The sequence below is a fragment of the Cervus elaphus genome, chromosome 1, assembly GCF_910594005.1.
Source record: "Cervus elaphus chromosome 1, mCerEla1.1, whole genome shotgun sequence".
In the NCBI taxonomy this organism is placed as follows: domain Eukaryota; kingdom Metazoa; phylum Chordata; class Mammalia; order Artiodactyla; family Cervidae; genus Cervus; species Cervus elaphus.
In genome coordinates, this window is record NC_057815.1 from 55,348,315 (window position 1) to 55,363,891 (window position 15,577).

Sequence of the window (15,577 nt, forward strand, 5' to 3'; positions counted from 1 at the left end):
ATAGGGGTAGGAGATAAAGAGGTACAAACTATTATGTATAGAATAAATAAGCTACAGGCACATACTGTACAACACAGGGAATATAGCCAATAATTTACAATAATTATAAATGGAATATAACCTTTAAAAATTATGAATCACTATGTTGCATACCTATAACTGATATAATATTATACATGAACTATATCTCAATTTTTAAAAATAGACTTTAAGAAAAAAAAAAGACAATCTATGATAACCAGGCCCAGGCCTGCATTTCCTGCCCAGGAGACCAGACTACACACAATTTTTTATTTTCATTTCCATGATAATAAAAACCTACAATATTTATTAGGTTCAAGGATATAAAATTATTGTGCCAAATCAGGCTGCATTCACCTTTACCACTTAACTGTCCCTTACAAAATCCCAACAAACAGGAATCAAATTTTGTCTTATCCAAAAAGATACCACTCCCCTCTCCCCAAAAGGATGCTGTGGCCTTGCCTATATGGGGTTCATTTTCTCATTTCTGAGATGTGCATGACTCAAAGAGAAGTTGGGCAAAGGTATTTCGCTCACTATGTATCACCTTCATGACAGACCTTGCGCATCTCATTCACTATTGAATCCTCATAGTAAGTATCAAGAAATATTTGTTGAATGAACAAATGCATAACTTAATGAATGAGTCAATGAGCTAAGTGGTGAATCTACCTACATCAATGTCAAGAGTCAGTACAGTATGTGGTTAAGCATATGGACTCAAGCCAGACTTCTCAGGTTTGAATTTTGCTTCACCACTAAGTTACGTAACCTTGGACAAGTTACTGATTTCTCTGGTTCAGTTTTATTCCCTATAAAATGGGCATAATAACAGTGCCAACCTCATAGGTTGCCATGACAATCGGTTAGCATGTGTAAAGTGCTTAGAATAGTACCTGGCACATAATATGTGTTTTATAAGTATTATCTCTTAACATCATTATCATCCTGATACTAGCTGTGAGAAAGTCCAACAGAGAAAATGAACGTGACCTTTCATCTAGACACCAAATCCTTTCATTCAGCATTATTTACTGACCACTAATATGTACCAGGTACTGTCTCAACTCCTATTTGGGTTCAAGGAAAAGGAAACCATGTTCAAATGTGAAACCAGATCAGGAAAAATAATCTCCTCCATAAGTGATACTTCTTGCTGACTTTGCATGGCCAGCACTCAAGTCAGGACCCCACCCTCTTCAGGCCTAGCCCCTCCTAGATCAGAGCCCAAAGCCATGGTCTCCTGTCCTAGATATGCAGCAGCACACAGAAGAAATAAGAGATTAATATTGTGGGGGAAGAACCAAAACACCAATGAGCGGCTTTCGGGGAGAGAAGATATTCTCCGTGCTTAACCCTAAGGCTGTATTTTATCTGCCCATGATATCTTCAAGACCAGGAATTGATTTCAAAGCCATCTAAAGAGGACCTAGTGTGAAGACAAGGAAAGCAGAGCTCATCTCTTCAAGTGCTTCTTGACTTTGCTGAGAGTCCCTCACCCCTTACTGAGGATCTCTGAAGAACCGAGGTAGGGCTGAGGGTGGGGCTCAGAGGTCCAAGAGTCTCCCACAGGCCACTCATGAAAGTCCTATAGTTCTTAGGGCAGCCTCAAACAGGCATCTTTAGAGCAGCTCCTCAGAGTTGCTGCCAGAGTTGTAGGCAGGTCAGGAGTAGGAAATGACAACCGACTCCAGTATTCTTGCCTGGAAAATTCCATGGACAAAGGAGCCTGGAGGGCTACAGTCCATGGGGTTGCGAAGAGTTGGACACGACTGAACGACTAAGCACAGCACACAACTACTCCAAACTAGCTATCAAGACATTAGAAGGTGAGGGCTGGCAGAGGCTCTGTGGCTGCCTGGCTCTACGGCTACCACTGATGCTTCAGTCAGGGGAGGAATTTCTCCTATGAGAGTTCCAGTTGCAGCCAATTTCTCCCTAAAGCGGCCAAATGTTGGTTACCACATCCAGGGGGATAGTCAACAAGGGCTCAGGACCATGCTGAAATTCCTCCTAGTGTTTCCAGCTTTCTTCACTCAGCTCCTTTGCTAATTTGTCATCACCAAGGTTCCACTCACACACAAGGACCCAACAGTTAGGGGAAATGACACTCTAGTTAGCAAGCCTCTCCTACTCCAGAGGCCTCTGCCAGCCAAGTTAAGCAGTTCCACTGGCAAAGCAACTACCAGGAAGTTCAAGGGCACAGAGCAGGCTGCCAGATGCAGTCTCCCTACCTCCCTTGCCTGGAAAGAGCCAAAGAGGTAAGGATGAAGGCCTCCAATGATCCCGTCACCCTGCCATCCTGTCCATCCCACTGCCTTCAGGTGGAAGTCTTAAGCAGTTGGCATCTGGCCAGTCCTCAAGCACCCAGAAATTTGTAAAGGTACTTAAGTGGCGGCAAGTCCCAGATCCCTTAATTTCTCTAAACCTTTCAAATCCGATATCAGTCACCAGGGAGCCGAGATGCGGCGGCAGACTCACCCGAGGACTCTGAACGCTAGGCTACCACAGGCACTGGGAGAGGCCAGAGCCCTGGCAAGCGATGAGCCTGGGGTCGGAGCCACCATCTCAGCGGGCGGGGAAGCCCAGGACCGAAGTTCCCACCCCGGGGCGCTCCGACTGCCGCCCCGGGCAGCCGGGGGCCACGGGGCATGGGCCCAAGGTCAGGAGCGCAGCATCGCGCGCACTCACCGGGTTCAGGGGACAGGGCCATGCCGTGGGCTGATGGGGGCGGCCCGCAGGCTGGAACACAGGTAGCGGCGCGGGGCAGGGCGCACAGCCAGCGCCGCGGAAAGGCTGCCGAGCACTGCTGCCGGGGCGAGCCGGCCCCGGCCAGGCCTTGCCCGCCGCTGGCGCTGGGCGGGAGCCTGCGGAGAGTCCCGCAGCAGGGGCGGGGACCGGCGCTCCCTGGGCGCGGTGCTGCGGCGTCCCGGGCCCGGACCTCCCGGGCCCGCCCGGAGGCAGGAGGAGGGCCGCCTCCGCAGGCGAGAAGCCCGGGGGCCTCGCGCCGCCCCAGCCGGTGACCTACCTGGGCGCGGAGCGGAGAGGAAGCGAGGAGCCGGCGACAGAACGGTGCGGGCCAAGCCGCCGCCGCGCAGGTCTGCCCTGCCCGCCGCCCGCCCACCGGGCCGGGCCGCCGCTACCTGGAGCGCCGCTACCCGGCCGCGCGGCCAACTGGAAACTTGTGCGCCCCAGGGGGGCCGCAGCGGCGATGGGCCCCTCGGCCCGAGGCGCGCCCGCAGCCGCCGGGGGTCAGGTTCAGCCCGGCTCCTCGCACCTCGCTTCCGCGGTCAGCCCCAGCCTCCAAAGAGCTCTCTGTGTTCGATCTTCCCGAACCTCCTCCCCTGCCGGAACTTGTCCCAAGGAGAGATGCTGGGGTCACGGCCCCCAAACAGGTGACTTAGTCCCCGGAACTGAGCTGACACTCCCTCTCTCTCTCTCCTCCAACCCTGGGCTTATGCACCCGCCCCTCCAAGTCCGGACTGACCTCTTAGTTGCCAGAAGCCAGTGAATGCTTGGTAGCCCCTACTCGCCCCTCCCCAGCATTTGAACTTGCTGACCACACCTTCCTTCCTGGAACTCTTGGAGTACAGTTTCCAGAGTTGCGCCCGCGCCCCCCCCCCACCCCCACAACCCCAGATTTTCAGCATACCCCAATGATGACTGCTAGGTTCTCAGCCTCCAGGGCCTGGCTTTTCGTTGCAGCGTTGTTGGTTTTTCTGCCGCTGCGCTGCCTGCCTCCTCTGGGGCTCTCACCCACTCCCACGGTTTTAACAACCTCCTGCCTGCTAATGACTCTTGAACTTCCTCATCATTCCGAAATGTTCCAGAGCTGCAAATGGTCTAATCCAACTTACTGGACACATCTCCACCAGAGGTTCCTAAGCCTGGGATAACGTGTCCAAACTCAAGCTCCTAATCTCCTTCCAGTAACATGCCAGAACCTGCTCTTCTTCCTGTGTTTCTGTAACCAAGCAGGATCCTATAGATCCTTCCAAGGAACAGCCTCCTCCCACCTTCCATGTCCTCCACCTGCTTGTACGTGGAAAACTTTAGCATCCTAGGGATTCCCTCCTAGCTCAGTTGGTAAAGACTCTGCCTGCAGTGCAGGAGACCTGGGTTCTATTTCTGGGTGGGGAAGATCCCCTGGAGAAGGAAATGGCAACCCACTCCAGTGTTCTAGCCTAAAGAATTCCATGGACAGAGGAGCCTGGCAGGCTACAGTCCGTGGGGTCACAAGAGTCAGACAGGACTTAGCCTTCCCTGAGTTCCCAGGAGTAGATTTAATCAGAGAAGTGAGAAAATGCTGAAACAGAGGAAAATAGACAAGATAAAATAATACTAGTTTAGTTATAAAACTAACTCAAGAATGTTTAGCTCCTCCTGGAAGGCTATAGATAACATCTGAGCCATAACCTTGAGCTGTTTTGCAGACACTGAAACCCACACCAGTTGAAAAACATTAACTGCATGTTGATCAACAAGCACATAGACCTCCAACAACTGGAATCAGAAGGTTGATGACGTTGGCTCCCAATTATCTCACCAATCAGAAGACTGTCCATGAGCTGTTCATGCACCGTGTGACCCATTTCCTGTCTTTAAAAACACTTCCCTGCAATCCATCCAGGAGTTCAGGTCTTTTGAGCCTTAGCCGCCAATACTCCTTGCTTGGCCTTGCAGCAAATGATGCACTTCCCTTTACTTCCTGAAAACCTGGTGTCGGTCGATTGGTGAATGGACCGAAGTTTGGTTGGGTAACATTTCAGCCTTCCCATGACAGCACTACCACCCACTTCCGCAGGTCACACTTGGGAGATATTCTCAACTCTTTCTCCCTTTAATTTCTCACATCAAGTTGGTCGCCATGGGGAAATGAAACTATTCATTAGAGTCCTAATGGTGCCAACTGCCTTCACATCATCTTATTCATGTACCAAGTTTTATTCCTTCTGTGTCCTAGCCTGCTATTTACAATTTGTGTGTATGTTTTATGTATATGTAACTATATAAATATATAAGGCACACTTGCCAGGTCACTCAGTGGTAAAGAATCGCCCTGCAACCAAAAAGAAAAAAAAAAAAAGAATCGCCCTGCAATGCAGGAGACTCCAGGGTTCAATCCTGGGTCAGGAAGATCCCCTGGAGAAGGAAATGGCAACCCACTCCAGTATTCTTGCCTGGGAAATCCCATGGATAGAGGGGCCTTGTGGGCTACAGACAGATGGGGTCACAAAGAGTCAGACACGACTTAGCGACTGAGCACTCACAAAAACCATTAAAGGATTTGGTAAAGATGAAACAATAATCTTAAATAATTTCATTTTTAATACCTTTTCCCCCTTTAAAGTTATTAGCAAAATTCTGTTTAGTGAAAGCAATATGATTAAAAATGATTTTAATAAGTCTTACTTTAATATTTTATGAGACTAGAAAGTATGCTTTTAAGTTCAGTTAATGTCAATACTTAGTCCTAATGGCTGTTATTGCAAAACAAAAACCTCACAAAGATAAATACACCCAAATAGAAGAATTTTATCTTTCGCTACACTTATTAAACCATAATTCTCACTGCTTAAATTCCATCTAATATCAGTTTTGCAAATGTGACATTCCCCCAGAAAACTCTTCTTTGTCCATGAAGCCTTCATTCCCAATGATGTTTTTGTTATCAAGCAAGGGTTTGATGCCTGATGTGTATAGGAGCCAATAATATGTCACTGGTTTTGAGGGGAAAAAAATCTTTATTGCGAGGTTGACCAGCCGAGAGACAGGAGACAAAGCTCTCAAATCTGTCTCCATGATCCAGGGTTGGGGTAAAATTTAAGGGGTTAGGGGAATTTCAAACTTTGAAGCTGATTGGCTAGTCTTGAATGAGAGCTCTCAAATCTGTCTCCATGATCCAGGGTTGGGGTAAAATTTAAGGGGTTAGGGGAATTTCAAACTTCGAAGCTGATTGGCTAGTCTTGAATCAGAACATATAAGTTAGTCATGCTACTGAAAGCCAGGTTTTCCTTATTGAATGACTTCTTCCTTTGCTTTGTTAAGGGTTCCAGTGGCAACCTTTTGATCTTTGAGTTCTGTAGACTGAAGGTTCTTGGCTGGGGGTTATCCTGGGGAGATGGTTTCCCATCTTGCACTGTTGTCTCTGTAAAATAAGCCAAGGTTTGATTGATGAACTTATTTGAAGGAAGCAAAACCAGTTTAAGGTGGTGCTGTTTCAACAGTCTACTTGGGGAGGCAAAAACCAGTATAAGCTGGTTGATGTTTTAGAAGCTGTTTCATTTTCATCAGTTGTTTCTGTGGATATTTTTAACAATGGGATTTTTTAAACTCCAGAAATTCTTCATTTGGAAGAATGCAAAATGGGTTTTAAAAGTGTACTTCTTAATTTTGAAGGTTGTAGCTATGCCAGTCTCTATAGTTGGCAATGAGACACTTCATTTTGGCATTAAAATCACATAATAATAGAAACAGTTCCAAACATCAGTTTTCAAAGTGCTTTCCCCATAATGTGATTATTTTAAAGCACAGTCATATTCATCACTAAAACATCACCTTTACCTGAAGGGATACATTGTGTGTGTGTATATATATATGTGTGTGCAGGGGGGAGTGGGTGTGGGGATGTGTGTGTGTGCTTCCGTGTGAGCTCACACACACAGACAGTCACAAGCAAGAGGCCAGCAAATTTGAAATTACTGTTTTTTTCCTTTTTTTCATTATTAGTTATTTTTCATTGCACAGGATCTTCATTTCTGTGCAAGAGCTTTCACTAGTTGCGGCGAGCAGGGGCTACTCTTCCTTGCGGAGCACAGGCTCTAGGCACACAGGCTTCAGTATTAGCAGCAGGCAGGCTCTAGGACTCGAGGGCTTCAGCACAGAGGCTCATTAGCTGTGGCTGTCTGGCCCTAGAGCTCAGTAGTTGTGGTACAAAAGCTTTAGTTGCCCATGGCATGTGGAATATTCCCAGACTAGGGATCGAGCCCATGTCCCCTGCATTGGCAGGTGGATTCTTATTCACTGTACAACCAGGGAAGTCCAATTGCCCTCTTCTTAAAGGAACACATCATTTAATTCCACAACTTTTAAGTTCTTTCCCTTGAGATGATCAGTAAACCTTGGCTAAGATAAAAAATGTTCATAGTCTCATCATATCCCATTATAAATTATTGTAAAGATTCTACTGTATTTAATTTTTTTCAAATTAACCATATTATCCACATGCTATATTTTGACTCTTCTAACGTCAATTTCTATATTGTTGCAATTTATAAGTGAATGATGCCATTGATGAGTTTCATATGGAGTCCCTCCCTGCCCCCAGTCCATAGTTTTGTATTCCAGTCTGGGCAGCCGCTCCAATGGTGGTTACTCTTACACATAAAAACCACAGCATATTATGCTAGATATATCATTCACATTATAAACACATTTTTTCTTTAGTAGAGCACAAAAAGTATTCCCTTATTAATGCCATCATTGAAAAGACTGAAGTGAAACATGTTAGCAACTGGCATCCAATCATATAGCCAACTTCCACAACTTATCATGTGTTCTAAACCTTTCTCAAATATCTGATAATATGTTTTTCAACAGAATACATTTTTATGTGTTCTGTACCACTCTGTACCACTTAAGTCACTTTAACCATGGCAAATAGAATGGTAGTTTTCTCCCAGTGATATTGACTGACATTTTGTCTTTTACTATTAAATAAAAAAGATTTTATTAAATGAAAGAGATTTTACTCAAAAGGGATTTCTAAACATATTTATTACATTGAATAATAGTTCCTAAAAATACACAAGTAAGCATCACATGACTTGGAAAAAATTGTAGAGGTTTGTCTTCAGACTCTGGGTATATAGAATGTACATATTTTGCTGATCATGATGGCATATTTATATTATTATCAGCTAATACCTCAAGGTCCAATATACCCTTAGGCTGGTTGTTAATTGTAGTGATATAAATCCATATTTTGAATTTTTTTTAAACAAATTTAAAGTTTTTTCTGGGTAGACTTCCATGTCAGCGATATCATCATAACGAATCTCATACAAATAGTAGGAAATTGTTAGCTCTGCCATTTTTTTGAGTTTTCTTTTGCTTGCACTATCCATATTACAGTGTCCCTTCCAGTACCTGCATAGATACTAAAATCCATGGATGCTCTAGTCCCTTATGTAAAATGACATATCTGCATATAACCTATGTACCATCCTCCAAATACTTTAAATCATCTCTAGATTATTTACAATACCAAATACTATATAAATACTATGTAAATCATTGCCAGGCACACTGCAAATTCAAGTTCTGCTTTTTGGAACTTTCTGGAATTTTTAAAAAATATTTTCCACTCGCAGTTGGTTGAGTCTGTCGATGCAGAACACACAGACACAGAAAGCCAACTGCATTTTCAGTCTTTGGATTTCTTTGCCGGAACCTTTTCAACCCACTTGTCCCTTTTGTGAGCCTTAGTTAAATGATAGTTAGGTGATGTAATCTATCTAACCTGGGCCACACGATTCACTTGAAAGTAACTGAACCAGTGAGGGTATCACTGTCACCCCCTCCCCTCCTTTCCCTGGGGACACCTCTACTAGTATACATGACATGGACCCGTGGCGAAAGTGTTGAGGAAGCATGCCTTATCAATCCATACAGAAAGTACTGGTGAAACTCAACTTTTTTATTTATTTGTATACTAAAGCAGAAATACCTCATTTTATTCTGCTTCACTTTATTGCACTTAGCAAATTTGCATTTTTAACAAGCTGAAGGTTTGTGGTGACCTTGTGTTGAGCAAGTCTACTAGAAGCATTTTTCCAACAGTATTTGCTCACTTCGTGTCTCCGTGTCACATTTTGGAAAATCTCAAGATATTTCAAATTTTTTCAGTATTGTATTCGTTATGGTGATCTGTGATCAGTAATCTTTGATGTTACTGTTGTAATTTTTTTTGTTTCATATTTTCTAATTAAGGTATGTATATTATTCTTTAGACATAATGCTATTGTACACTTAGGCAACTATATTATAACATATACTTTTTAATAGTTATTTTTATTTATTTATTTGACAGTGCCAGGTCTCAGTTGAAGCATGCTGGACATTTTAGTTGCGGCATGTGGGATCTAGTTCCCTGATCAGGGATCGAATCTGGGCCCTGGGCTGCATTGGGAACATGGAATCTTAGCCACTGGACCATCAGGGAAGTCCTGACTATAGTATAACGTAAACACAACTTTTATATGCACTGAAAAACCAAAAAATTCTTGTGACTCACTTTACTGTGATACTTGCCTTATTATGGTGATCTGGAACTGAAGCCATGATATCCTCATGGTATGTCTGTTTAAGTACAAGTTTAAATTTTTCTTTTATAAACCTTGGATCATCCATCCTAAACACTCCACTTTGAAGACCACTGATTTAATCCGTCCCTCCTGTAGTCTCAGTTCAATGTGAAAACCAACTTGTCGCTGCCAACAAAACTGCCTCCCCTGCCCCACTGTCTTCCCCCAGCATCACCCCCAGTGTCTCCTCCAGGCTTCAGCCACCAGAAGGAGGTTTCTTGAGCCCTCTCCTCCAACCTGCACTTTCCTCCAATCATCCAGCCCTGAACACGTTAGAGAGCACTGGGCTCACAGTTGTCGATTGCCTCCCAGAGTGCTCTGACTCCTGATACCATTGGCAGGTGGGGACTATTTGAGCACTTTTGGAAGCCCAGAGGTGTTTGGGGTCTGTGCATCATCCCCCCCCCCCCCAACTCCTACTAACACCCTGCTCTGGGTAACTGTTCTACAATGCACACACGTACATCTAAGATGGCATGGGAGCCTCCAAATAACCAGTTTCTCTGTTTCCCTTTACTGTCTCCTGAGGGCTTCCTGGTGGCTCAGTGGTGAAGAACCTGCTTGCCAATGCAGGAGAGGCAGGTTCGGTCCCTGGGTTGGGAAGATCCCCTGGAGAAGGAAATGGCAACCTACTCTAGTATTCTTGCCTGGGAAATCCCAGGGACAGAGGAGCCTGGTGGACTACAGTCCATGGGGTCACAAAGAGTCAGACACGGCTCAGAGAATGAACAACAACTCTTTCCTGAACTGCAGAAGCATAAATCTCCCCCAAGACACAATAAGAGAGGGTTCTGCTTCTGAGAGTGCTTAGCAGAATCTCAGCAAATATATCCCATTTTTAAACCAAAGTGCCCCAGGGCCTTCTACTAATTGAGTGGACTGAAATCATGGCATATGATCTAACAACGGGACAGAAATAGGTCCATAAGGAGCAAGTGGCAGCTGGAAGAAGTGCCTGGGGCAGTGTTCCTGGCTCCAGTATGGAAGGGCATTGTGGCCCCCACTGATACTGTGGCATAATTGAGGGTACAGCCTTTCCCAACCTGCCTCGCCACTCCAGCTGGAGGTTCAATTCCCTCCTCAGGAATTTTTTCTTTTGGCACATAGCATGCAGCAGATCTCAGTTCCCCAACCAGGGAATGAACCTGGGGACATTGCAGTGAAAGCTTGGAATGCTAACCACTAGGCCACCAGGAACTCCCTCCTCCCCAGCAATGTTTGACTTCTGTGTGGCCAGTCAGCTGTAAGCAAGCTAGAGTCGGATAGACTCTACCCTTACAGTTAACAGCCAGTTCCTTCTTCCTGAACTGGATTATAAAAAGGAAAGTGACAAACCAGAGCACTCTGAAAATTAGTGTGAGTGAGAGCTAGGCCTAGACCCAGGGCATGTGCCCTCGGGGTGACTGGGGACCATTCCTCTCTGGACTGAAGAGGGCCAGTGGGTAGGTATTTGAGGCTTGGGGTCCACAGCTAAGACCACGTGCCCACAGAACACCTGCTCAGTAGTCAGGGGCTGTTCCCCAGGACCCACCTGGGCACATGGTCCCTGTAGTTAAATTGAAGCCTAGGAATTAGCAGTCCTCTTCCCCATCTAAGAATGGCCGTTGTCTCCGCCTTTCCTCCAGGACTCTGCACAAGACCATGCTGGGCTGTAGCTCCAGCTCATTCCCATGTTTTCATACTCTGCAAACTCTACCATCAGCCTAACCATTGTACCATCTGGTGAGACTCTGCCATTGGACTCCTATAGACAGGAATCACAGCCTCAAACATCTTGCACATTTAAGTCATTGTCTGAATGCCCCAAATTATCTGCCCCAAACTCCCTTCATCTCATACTTTATAATTTGAAATTCAGGTGTCAAAATCTAGCTTGACTCTAGCCCTTCAGAATCATCTGGGAGGAAAGAGAGGAAAGCGAGCAAAGCAGAGTCTCAGATGAGGTTATGACCTCTGTCTCCTGAAGATGCAGTCTTCCCTCATGGCCCCTACACACACACACACACACACACACACACACACACACACATTCCCCTTAGGCCATACTCGTTCCCAAAATCCCTCCTGGCTGTCGCCTCTAGTCCCTCCTAGTCCCAGGCCATCCTCTTTTCAATCCCTGAATGCCTGATTCAGAACTGCCCACCCAACCATTTAATGAACAATAAGATCAAAGGTCAAAGGCTGAAGCAGAAGCAAGAGCCTGGAGCTGTCCTGTCCCCCAGTGCCTGCTTCCAGGCTCTTGGCCACCCTCAGTCCTTAAGAGTACAGTCAACACCCAATCCATCCTCAGCTCTGCGGATTCTACCAGGGAGGAATGGGAGCAGTTTACACCGTACAAGAGAGAAGCACAGACATTTTTCCAGATCCTGAATTTTGATTATTTAAGAATGAGCCTCACTATGATCTCACTGAGGATTATGACACCTCTGGGTGAGAGAGGAGGACTCTGCATAAGATTTTGATTTGGGAAATCAAAAATCCAAAAATTGTGATGATTGTACAACATTGTGAATGTAACTGATGCCACTGAAATGTATGCAGCATTGTTCATGTTACAATGGGTAATTTTATGTTTTATATGTTTTACTACAATAAGAAATTGTTTAAAAAACCTCCAAAATTGAATTTTTAAAAACCTGTTATTTCACAACTCCACTGTTTCTTTGAACCATTAAGTGTGAGCAGGTCCAGGGCAAATGGCTGTTTATCAACCATTTGACTATCCCTAAACTTTCAGGCAAAGTGGTTTAAGAGGTGTTGTGAGGGAACAAAGAAGGAAGAGTTGAGTTCCAGACTGGAAGGACTCAGGAAAGAAAGGAGGGTGGCTGCCAGAGGAGAGAGAATCCACACATCTCAAGGAATGAGAACACAAAGGTCACTGTGACTCAGAAACTCCACCCAGAAATCCTCAGACAGCTTGGAGAGAACACTGGAGGAGCCCCAAACAGTTCAGGAGGGGCAAAAGTCCCCATGGCTCATGATTTGTCTAAAGGGTGAGTCTTTGAGAAAGAGAAACAAAGCAATTGGAAGTCACTGGTATCTATTACCTGTCAACTGGTCCCCAAAACTGACCCATCTGTTCCCATCTACGGTCATATTCCAGACAAACCCCACTTGAGCCAGATAAATTTTCAGTGACATATGTCAATGTCCAGATCCTTTCTAAATGATCATTGCAAAAGCTTGTGGTTTGCCAATAACTGAGTATTCTTAAATATATTAGTTGGAATTAGATTCAGCTGAGGGTAACCTAAAATAGCAATGAGATAAATAAGAAAAAACTTTCTTTCTCTTCCCTTCAGTAAATAGTCCAGAGTTGGGAATTACAGACACTTCAAGATCCTCAGACTCCTGCAGTTGGAAGTCACTGTTGTCTATTACCTGTCAACTGTTCCCCAAAACTGGCCCATCTGCATAGTTCCCATCTACAATCATATTCCAGACAAACCCCACTTGAGCCAGTCATCAGCTTACCTGACCTCAAGTGCGACCTCATCCTTGTGGGAACTAGCAGTCCCCCTCTTTTGCTAGGGCATCCCACGTGGTGCTACTGGTAAAGAACCTGCCTGTCAATACAGAAGACATAAAAGACATGGGTTCAATCCCTGGGTCGGGAAGATCCCCTGGAGGAGAGCATGGCAACCCACTCCAGTGTTCCTGCCTGGAGAATCCCATGGACTGAGGAGCCTGGCCGGCTACAGTTAATAGGGTCACAAAAAGTCCAACACAACTGAAGCAATTTAGCATGCAGGCATGCATGTCCTCTGCTAAGAAAAGCTTACAACTATATCTTCAGTCATCACATCCATGTTTCATGAAGCAAGAGGGAGGAAGGACCATATGGTAGGTCTATTTTTAATTTTTTGAGGAACCTCCATACTATTTACAGCAGATATACCATTTTGCATTACCGCCAATAGTGTATACACATCCTTGCCAACACTTGTCTTTCGTTTTCTTGATAATAACCATCCTAGCAAATACGAAGTAATATCTCATTGTGGTTTTTATTTGCATTTGCCTAATGATTAATGATGTTGCATATCTTTTCAACTACCTGTTGGCCATCTGTATGTCTTCTTCAAAGAAGTGTCTATTCAAGTGTTTAGCCCATTTTTAAATTGGGTAATTAGGGTGGTTGTTTTTGCTATTGAGTTGTATTACCTTATGATCCAGCAACCCCACTTCTGCACAGTTATCCGAAAGTACTGAAATCAGGATCTCAAAGAGATATTAGCACTCCATGTTCACTGCAGCACTGTTCACAGTAGGAAGATGAGGATTCAACCTAAATGTCTACTGATGGATGAACAAAGAAAATATGATATATCCATACAATAAAGATTATTCAGCCCTGGGAAACAAGGAAATCCTGCAATATGTGACAACATGGATGAACCTTAGGACATGATGCTAAGTGAAAGAAGCCAGTCATTGAAAGACAGTTACCGCACTGATTCCAGGTATATGATTGTTCTCCATTATAGATATTGTAAAATATTGAATACAGTGCTCTGTGCTAGACAACACATCCCAAATGTCTTTTAATGAAGCCACCACATCACACTCCCACTTATCTCCTGTTGGCCATACTGAGCAGCTCTATAACATCCAAATATAACTGCCATAGATTTTGTGATTAACTTGATTACACCAGACCTAAAATCTTCCATCAAAGAAAAAACAGGGAAGAGTGCAGTACAGTTTAGGTATCACCACCCAGAACTTCTCCAAGTTGCAGTCAGAACACCATGATATTTGCATAGTAATGGCAACCACTCTGAGATGCAAGAACTCTGAGGTAAGAACAAACCTTTTGACAATTTCAGGGAAATCAAAGGAGTTGTGTGTCTTTTGTCCCGTGAGGGCAGGATTCTAACTGACTTAAGAAGTCTTCACTACCCTTCCTCATGAAGTCCTAATGTGGGCAGCTACCATGCTGAACCTGGTGTCAATGCTCCCAGCATGCTAGTGTGGTGTCAGAAAAAGGTCTTTACATAGAACAATGAAATATAAGCCTGAGGTTAGGGATTGCCCTGGGGGCTCAGTGTTAAAGAATCCACCTGCCAGTGTAGGGGACATGGTTTGATCCCTGGTCCAGGAAGACCTCACATGCCACAGAGCATCTAAGCCCATGTTCCACAACTCCTGAGCCCAAGCTCTACAGCCCACAAGTCACAACTACTGAGCCTGCACATCTAAAGCCCATGCTCTGCAACGAGAAGCCACTGCAGTAGCCCTCACCCGGCCACAACTAGAGAAAGCTCGTGCACAGCAGCGAAGGCCCAGCACAGTCACACACGCACGCACACACACACACACACACACACAGCCCAAGATTAGCAGAATTATATACTGTGGTTCACTTGTTCTTACTTGGGAACATGTTCTAAAAGTCCTTCAGGCAGTCACCCATGAAATACCTATGGAGTATCTAGCAGGGGTCAGGTCCTAGGTCCTTGAGCAACAACGGTCAGCAGAACAGTTCTTGGCTTCGTGGAGGTTACAGCAATTTAGCAAGACAGATCATTAATCAAAGGGCCACCTGAACACATAAATTCAACAGTGACAGTGCTAGAAAGAGAAGTTCAAGAGCTGTATCAGAACACAAGAAAAACTGACCTCCTTCCAGGTTCCACACATTGGAAACAGTATATGTAAAGGCCCTGGGAGAATTTAGGGGAACAATACCGGAGTCATATTCTCCCATTTTATTTCTGCCCTGTATTCATGATTGGACATTCTGTAAAGATTACACAATGACAGCTTGATTTCCTCACAAATTCCTTATTTCCATATAAATTCTTTATTTTACTAAAGAAAGTACCACATGGCCTGGGTAAATAAAACCAGATTTAGTGCTCCAGGGTGCTGATGTTTTCAAATTAACTTTTCCAAATCCTGTCACTTTTCCAGCATTTATGAATAATTTATTTATAAATAAACCTGTTTTTAAATTCCTCATGCCCACCATCCCCAAACCCTGTGTTTTCTGGAAGTTTCCAATTCTCTCTCAAACATTCCTTCCATGTGAGTATATTCTGGAAGTCAGCGGGGAAGAATGTCCTACCCATACTGTTTTATAAGGATCTTTGTTCCTTCTGCCAAAGTTCTAGAAGGGCCAGACCCTGTGCAGGCCTCCAAGGCCAGGTCCTACCCTACCCTACTCCTACTTCAGTGGGCTCTAG

At 44.8% G+C, this 15,577-nt stretch overlaps 1 protein-coding gene across 8 annotated transcripts in view; it reads right to left on the reverse strand.

Moving 5' to 3' along the window:
• Window positions 1-15,577, reverse strand: part of AMPD3 (adenosine monophosphate deaminase 3) — a 73,155-nt gene that overhangs the window by 43,890 nt on the left and 13,688 nt on the right. Inside the window, exon 1 of one of the 8 annotated variants that reach the window (XM_043903113.1) lies at window positions 4,571-4,690. The exons of 1 other annotated variant lie outside the window; for it this stretch is intronic. In XM_043903113.1, coding sequence (XP_043759048.1) covers window positions 4,571-4,616 — 46 coding nt within the window. In that variant the 5' untranslated portion in view covers window positions 4,617-4,690. Of the gene's footprint in view, window positions 1-2,505; window positions 2,522-2,715; window positions 2,911-3,052; window positions 3,427-3,511; window positions 3,532-3,676; window positions 3,775-4,570; window positions 4,691-15,577 lie in introns of those variants that run through there. 6 more of the 8 variants (XM_043903171.1, XM_043903180.1, XM_043903146.1 and 3 more) reach the window with 6 other exon arrangements.